Source organism: Balaenoptera acutorostrata, chromosome 1 (genome assembly GCF_949987535.1).
Source record: "Balaenoptera acutorostrata chromosome 1, mBalAcu1.1, whole genome shotgun sequence".
NCBI lineage: Eukaryota > Metazoa > Chordata > Mammalia > Artiodactyla > Balaenopteridae > Balaenoptera > Balaenoptera acutorostrata.
The window spans coordinates 113,954,937-113,962,440 of NC_080064.1; the positions used below are offsets into that span (position 1 = coordinate 113,954,937).

Consider the following 7,504-nt stretch of genomic DNA (forward strand, 5'->3'; position numbering starts at 1 on the left):
CTCAGGTTACGCTCAGCACCCGCATAATGTTGGTATAGCCGGAGCCCGGTCGCCAGCCTGTCACCACAATCACCAGGTCCCCAAAACGGAGGAAGCCACGGAGCTTTCCTGGGAGGAGGAAGGGGAGAAGATGCTAATCAGCCATTGAGGAACCCAGGCCAGCCCTGTAATGAGAACGAGCTACTATCCTTCGCCTCTTCAAGCCCACTCGGTAGGGAATGAGGGGCCTGAGGCAAACTGTACAGTGTGTCCCACAGGTGGCACTGCAGGAATGTGACCACTGTTGTATATCAGAGCTGCACGTATGCCCGTGGGGTGGCATGTTGCTAAGTAGCAAGTCTGTCTACCTGTGTTGCTATGCTGATAGGAAGAGGTGGGGTATGAGCATAGCCAATTGTCAATTAGATTTTAGTTGCAGCTGCAGGGGACTGGGTTCACCTTTCTCTTTTCACCTCTTGCTCCTTGGGTCAGGCCTGGCTCTAGCCACCTGGTGCAGGCAGCAGCTGTGCCGACTTCTTAGGGACGGCCCTGACCCCTGGCCTCTCTCCCTCTGCCCTCCTCCCTCAGCACGTTCCCCCCACCCCTGGAAGCCCAAATATCTCAGTCTTAGTGAATCTCACAGAGAAAATCTGGGACCAGAGGAGAGAGGCAAGGCCCTTTTGAGTGGGTGTGGGGCGTGGGGTTGGAGGACTCATGATACAAATCCAGGGGTGGATGAGGAAGGAGTTTAGGTGGCTCACCACTTTCAATGCCAAATTGGACTCGGCGATCCACATCGTCTGCCCAGATGGCCTCTGGAGGTTCAAGGTAGAGCACAGGGAAGACTCCTCGGCACAAGTGGGCCTGGCGGGCAGCCTGGGCAGAGCGGGTGACAGCAATGACTGCTGCCCGAGGTCGGTACCGAGACAGAAGCTGGGCTGAGCTGAAGGAGGCAGACAAGGTCAGCCCAGAAGAGTGAAAGAGTGTTGGGTTCTGGTTCCAGGTGCCAGCAATAAGCTGTGTGACCCTAGGTAAGTCATCATATTTTTCTGGGCCTTAGTTTTCTCACCTGTAAAGTGGGTATAAGAATACCCGCCTTTCTTACCACACAAGGAAGATATGAGATGACTTTTAAAAAATATCACAAGATCTGCTTCTCTAGGCCTCCAGCTCCCATAGCTGCCTCTCCTCTGATGATGAGACAAAACCCAAGCCTGGGGCCCATCCCAGCCTGCCCTTGGCCCAAAGCCCTGTCTTGGCGTTCCCAGTGTCCCCCTCACCGGCCAGTTGTGGTCAGCACGATGATGGCAGCAGCACAGCACTTGAAGGCAGCCTCCACAGCGCCAATAGCAGTGACCTCGGTGGGATCCCGGCTCAGTGGTGCCGCCCGGCGCAGCTCCTCAAAGAGCTGCCGGTGGTACACGGCAGCCTCTGCCTCCCGGGCAATCTGTGGGCACCAGGGGGTCAGGCTGGGCAGGGCTATTGGGACCTGGAAGGGATGTGGTTTTCCAGCCCATTTGCCTTGCATTCTGAGCTCCTACCGCATGCTGCATCTTTACAGCCTCCACAGGAAAGTTGCCTTTGGCAGTCTCCCCTGACAGCATGATGCAGTCTGCCCCATCCAGCACGGCATTGGCCACATCACTCGTCTCTGCCCGGGTTGGCCGAGGCTTAGTGATCATGCTCTCCAGCATCTGGGGGACATCTGGATGTCAGAGCTGTAGAAGTCATACTCTGACTGGGGACCCTGCCCTGAACTACTTCTCGGACTCCCACACTCTCTGAAGGCCCCTAAAGCCAGGGTCACACTCACAGACTATGTGATCCTGGCTATTCTGTTTCCTCACCTGAAAATGGGGGTCACAGTATCTCTTCCTAGCTTTGTTGTTTGAGGGTCAAACACTGGACAGCAAAACGTGCTAGAGACCTAAGGTGTGGGTATTCACCTTCAGGTGTCCCCAGACCCACAGAGGGCCCTGCCCCCAGGGCTCATTCCAGACCTGTGTAGCACAGACAACGGGCTTTCCCGCCAAGTTGCAACGGCCAATCATCATCTTCTGAGCCAGGAAAACCTTCTCGGCTGGGATCTCAATGCCCAGGTCACCCCGTGCCACCATAATGCCGTCGCTCACCTCCAGGATTTCATCAAACCTGGGCGGTTGGGGGAGTCAGGGCTGGGGAAGAGCCAGGAGATGCCAGGGAGAGGCAGGCAGGAGAAGGGGAGGGGCGATGGGGATGGGTAGGGCCTGATGGGAACAAAGACCAAGGCTCACTTCTTCACGCCTTCGTGGTTCTCGATTTTGCTAATGATCTTGATGCCCTGTCCTTCCGGCCCCAGAGCAGCCCGGACGGCAGCAACGTCGCTGGCTCTCCGCACAAAGGAGGCAAAGATGATGTCCACGCCATGCTCCACCCCGAAGCGCAGGTCCTGGACATCTTGCTCGGACAGCCCGGGCAGGTCCACCTGGGCCCCCGGCAAGTTCACGCCCTTCCGGCTGCCCAGGACACCGCCATTCTCCACTTGGGTCTCCAGCCCCTCTGGACCTACGGGCATGGAAAGAGTCAGCTGAGGTCAGGGGTGAGGCCGGGGGCTTAGTCACGGCAGCGGGAACACGAGGATTGGACCCCCAAGAGAGCGGAACCATGTCCTATTCGTTTCTTGGTCCTCGGCCTGGGCTCTGCACCGAATAGGCACAGGGCGGACTTCTGTGGAAGAAACTACTAACCCGCCAGTCCAGCCCCAACCCAGGGTGAGCCCAGGAGTCTGGATGCCGGGGGCTCGCAGGACGGGTGGCCAGGGGAAAGTGTGGTGGGTGTGAAAGGCGAATGCGGGAGCCAAAAGGAAGAGAGTGCGCGCATTGCGCAGGGCCAGGCGGGAGGCGCGTCCGCACCGATTTTCGTGACCTCTAGGGAGATGAGCCCGTCGTCAATGTAGATGCGGCCCCCCACCGGCACGACCTGGACGATATTGGGGTAGTCCACCCACACGGTGTTCGCGTCCCCCCGCGTCCGGAACGCCGGGTCCACAGTCACCAGCACCTGGGAGCCCTTCAGTAGCTCCACTTCCGACGCAGGGCCCTAGGGGCGGGGCCAGAGGAGGACTGAGTTCTGCCTGCCTCGGTGGGGGCCGGCCCCTCCCCACGCTCCGCCCTCCGGGCAACTGCCTCCGCGCCGCACCGCCCCCTTCCCGGTCCCCAAGACAGGGCGGGTCGCAGGTCGCCTCTCACCCCCTGCAGGATCCCAGTGCGTATCTCCGGTCCCTTGGTGTCCAGAGCGATGGCCACGGGTCGGTAGCTGAGCGGGGAAGTTGCAAAGCTCTCTACCGCCTCCCGGACGTTGGCGATGGATTCAGCATGGTACTGGGGATGGGAACAGAGGGAGGATTTCAGGGGAAGGTGGCCGGGACCGTGGGGCATCCTCTAGCCCCGCCCGCCTCCCCGCGGCCCTGCCCTGAACCTCATGGGAGCCGTGGGAGAAGTTGAGTCTCGCAATGTTCATCCCGGCCCTGATCATCTCCTTGAGGCGCTCCACGGAGCGAGATGCCGGCCCTGGAACCAGAGATCCCACTCAGACAACTTTCTCCCCAAACCTGAGAGACAGGTGAACCTATCACCACCCTCAGAGCTGCCCCAGGCCACAGAAGTACTGTTACCTGACCTTTGTTCCCTGACGCCACCCCTGCTCGCAGGTCAGAAACTCCGTTCCCCTCTCCAGCTAACACACGCCTCCTTGCACTGTGAGGCCCTAGAAAGGTAGGCTCAGCCAGGCCTGAGGTAACTGTGTTGGCAGTGATGTTAAGTCCTGCGGTGTGGAGGTAACCCCAGCGTAGGAGAAGTGGTTGGGTGCCAGGTGAGGGCATTTGGGGTACCAGGCTTTAGAGCTGAGAGGCCTCACATTGGACTGAGGAGAGTCGAGTTCTATCCCATCCCTGCTCTGCTGATAGGATGGCTGTGTAACTGAGACCCAGTTGACCAACCTCTCCAGTCCCTCCCTAAAGCCAGTTCTTCCACTTGTGCACTGGGTCTCCTTCTCACCTGCTCAAAAACAGATTCAGCCATTCCCCAGTCCTCTGTGTCATCAGTGTTTTCCTTTTTTGTTAGGTCATTCCCATCAACATGTAAACCTGCTGTTATTTTTCATCCAAAAAAAAAAAAAAAAAAAACTCCTAATCCCAGTTCCCCCTCTAGCTACAGCCCTATTCCTTTGCTCGCCTTCGCAGCAAAATTCACTGCAAGAGTTATCTCTGTACTTGCTGCCTCCAATTCCCCTCCGCCTATTCTCCTTGTACCCACTCTGCACTACATCTATTCTTGTCAAGGTCACCGAAAACCTCTGTGTTGTTGCTAAATCTAATGGTCAGTTCTCAGTCCTCATCTTAGCTGGTCCATCAGCAGCATTTGACACATCCTTGATGTCCCTTCTTCACTTGGCCTCTAGGACACCACCCTCTCTTGGTTTATTCCTACCTCACTGGCTGCTCCTTCTCAGCCCCTCTTGCTCTTTACCCCCCTTAACATTAGATGCTCCTTTTACCTTCGCTCCCTTTGTGGTCTCAACTAGTCTCATGGCTTTAAATACCATCAATATGCCGACAGCTCCCAAATTTATATCTCCAGTTCAGACCCCTTTCCCAAACCCAGAGTTGTGTATCTGATTGCCTACTCTGTATCACACTTGCATGTCTAATATGCCTCTCAAACTCAACATGCCTCAAACTGAACTGATCTCCTCCCCCCTAAACCTTTCCACCACAGCCTTTCCTGCTCAGTTGATAATGCATTCTTCTAGTCCCTCATGGGAGGGACCTGGGAGTAATCCTTGACTCCTTTTTCACCCTCACCCCCACCCCGTATCCAATCCATCATATTCTGTTGGCTCTACCTTCAAAATACATTCAGAATCTGATCACTTCTCACCAGCTCCACTGCTACCACCTGTTCTAAGCCAGAAATACTGTAGCTCTCCACAGTATTACCCCACCCCCACCCCCAGTCTATTTTCAAATATTGCAGCCAGGGTGGTTCTGTTAAGACATAAGTAAGAGCATGTCATTCCCCTGCTCAAAACTCTGCAGTAGTTTCCCATCATACTTGGAGGAAAACTCAACTCAAATTCTAAAAATGGCCTGCTAAGCCCTACATGATCTTCCCTTTCCCCCAAACTCTTCCTTTCTGCTACTCTTCCCCTTGATGGTTTCCAGCCTCCTTGACTTAGGGCCTTGGCGTTGACTGTTCCCTTTGCCTAGAAATCTCTTCCCCCAGACATCTGCATGGCTCATTTTCTCATCTCCCTCAAGTCTTTGCTCAGGTCTAATTTTCTCAACAATGGCTACCCTGACTCTCTATTAGGACTGCAAGCTCCCTCCTGCCCTTGCATCCTGATGCCCCTTACCATCCTTGATTCTTCTTTTCTTTTTTTTGTTTTCCATAGTACTTATCAGTTTCTAACATACTAAATAATTCCCTTATTTTTTAAAACAATTTATTATGTTTATTAATTATTGTCCCACCCAGCTAGATTGTCAGCTCCCCAAGGGTAGGGATCTTTGTCTGTTTATTTCGTTTCACTGATCTACTCCCAGGACCCAGAAGCTTGTCTACCAAGCGCTCAACAAATATTTGTTGAATGAATGACCTCAGTCAAACAGGGAGAAATCTCAAAGGACACAAAAGATGAGGAAGCACCTTGAGAAACACCCAAGAGGCCCTGTGATGCTGCAGGAGCAGATAGAGGGCGCTTACCAATGGTGGCAATGATGCTGGTACTGCGAGCGGCCACAGGCTCAGAGTCGATGTCCAGCAAGCAGAGGTGTTCCAGGAAGGTGTCTGCCATAGCAGCTGGCAGCTGCTGCTGCTGGAAGAAGGAAGTTCCCAGCTCCTGGGTCAGCTGGGCCACACTAGCCCGCCGCAGGTACCCCGCTGGTCCTGCAGTAGAAGGGGGCTGCGTGGGCACCTGCTTCTCCTCCCCATCCTTTCATCTCAGCACAGTCTCTATTCCTTCCCTCGGTTCTCCAGTTTTTGTTGAGTCTTCTTATGAGCTGGGCATTATGCATACGTTATCTTGTTTAGTCACAAGGATGCTAGGAAGCAGGTACTGTTAAATGCTCTGTAATTATCCCCATTTTATAGGTAAGGAAACAGAGGCTGAGAAAGGTTAAATAAATTGCCCAAGGCCATACAGTTCTAACTAACAGAGATGGAATTCCCATCCAGGTCTGACTAACTCCAGGCTCAAGTTCTTGATCACCCAGCTATCTGATCCCTCACAACCCCCGATTTCTTGCCCTTTAGCTGCTGACTTCTCTCAGCCTCAGCACCCCCTTGATATCTAGTTCACAGTGGCCCCTCATTTCCAGGCCGAGAATCATGCAGTTCCCTCTCCTAAGGTCCCTGTATTCTTCCTTCCAACCCCGGGCAAGTGGCTGGCCTCCCACCCCCTCCTCTGAGTTTCCTCAGCCCCTTCAGCGCTACTCCAGGTCCTGAGGTCCCAGTAGCTTGACCCAGCCCAGCCCAGAGGAAGAGGAGCCCCACTGCCAGCCGCACCCTCCATGCCACTGCACGCCTGTCTATCTCTGGGGGTCTGATCCACACTGTCAAGCTATCAGAGGCATGAGGCCCAGCTGGGCTGGGGATCAGTTCTGCATCCTGGTTAAAGTGTCACCAGTGTCTCCCTTGTCACTGGAAGCCCTGTGCACCAGGGGCCAGAGTCCAGGAGCCACGAGAATTCCCCGTGGCTCCCATGCTGCGAGCTCCCCTCTGCCCTGCCTACTGGGGCTGGGAGAAGAAGCCCAGACCAGGGTCCATAAATTAACACAGGGGAGACTCCGATGAACACAGATCCTCCCCAAATACCTCGTAGCCAGCAGCAGATATGGATCATTTGTACATCCCCACCCCACTCCTGATTTCTACCCTCGTTTTCCCCTTCTCTTCAATGGCATCTGTGGCCCCTTCTTACCTCCTGGAGCCCCAGTCAGGATGGACTTTGCTAAATCCCTTTGGGACTTAGAGATCCATGACCAAAGCCACATGGGTCGCATGTTGTCCTGCACTGACATGCTTCCAAAATGTGGAGGTGGGGCTGCCCGGACTGTGGAGAGAGAGGGGGAGAGGATAACAAAACTGCTGGTCTTATCGAAGGGCGCCAGAGAAAAGAAAAGGGGCACACCCAATAGGCCACCCCTGTCCCCACACAGAGTCCCTCCCCCAGACCTGCTGGCTCTCTGCCCCTGTATTCTGGCATCCCCCCTCTCTCATCCATTTTTCCTGATAAATTTTCAATCCATTCACACTGTCCGGTCATCAACCTGAAGAGAGATTTTTTTTTTTTTTTTTTTTTGCCAGTGATATGGTCCCTTTTTTTGTGCTTTACTGAAGTTAGTCCTAGATGAACCTAGGAAGCAGGGGATCTAGGGTAGGGACCGGAGGCTGAAGAAAGGGGATGGGGAGCATTTTGATCATGTAGTGGGATTCTCTGGAAGGGCTCTGATAGTATCACTGTCATTATCACGTTGGCTACCATTTGC

At 54.5% G+C, this 7,504-nt stretch overlaps 1 protein-coding gene across 3 annotated transcripts; it reads right to left on the reverse strand.

Moving 5' to 3' along the window:
• PKLR (pyruvate kinase L/R) lies at positions 1–6,555 on the reverse strand. 3 transcript variants are annotated; one of them, XM_028163912.2, is made up of 11 exons: positions 6,522–6,555; positions 5,721–5,903; positions 3,436–3,527; positions 3,207–3,338; positions 2,871–3,057; positions 2,253–2,523; positions 1,980–2,130; positions 1,521–1,673; positions 1,260–1,426; positions 741–855; positions 1–108 (listed from the first exon to the last, which is right to left on the reverse strand). In XM_028163912.2, the coding sequence occupies exons 1-11, from the start codon at positions 6,526–6,528 to the stop codon at positions 70–72; spliced, it is 1,497 nt and encodes a 498-aa protein (XP_028019713.1). In that variant the 5' UTR covers positions 6,529–6,555; the 3' UTR covers positions 1–69. The 3 variants fall into 3 exon arrangements, with proteins under 3 accessions (XP_028019713.1, XP_007171985.2, XP_028019714.1); XM_007171923.3 differs by having other exon boundaries at positions 741–922; XM_028163913.2 differs by lacking the exons at positions 1–108; positions 741–855 and adding an exon at positions 973–1,048.
• Between the last annotated feature and the right edge of the window lie 949 nt (positions 6,556–7,504).

Bases quoted from the DNA above. Each gene is read 5' to 3' on its own strand.
- PKLR (XM_007171923.3), bottom strand. The intron at 3,339-3,435 runs GTTCAGGGCAGG...TCCCATCCCCAG, and splicing joins TCTCCCACGGCTCCCATGAG to TACCATGCTGAATCCATCGC. The intron at 1,427-1,520 runs GTAGGAGCTCAG...TGGTGCCCACAG, and splicing joins CTGTAAAGATGCAGCATGCG to ATTGCCCGGGAGGCAGAGGC.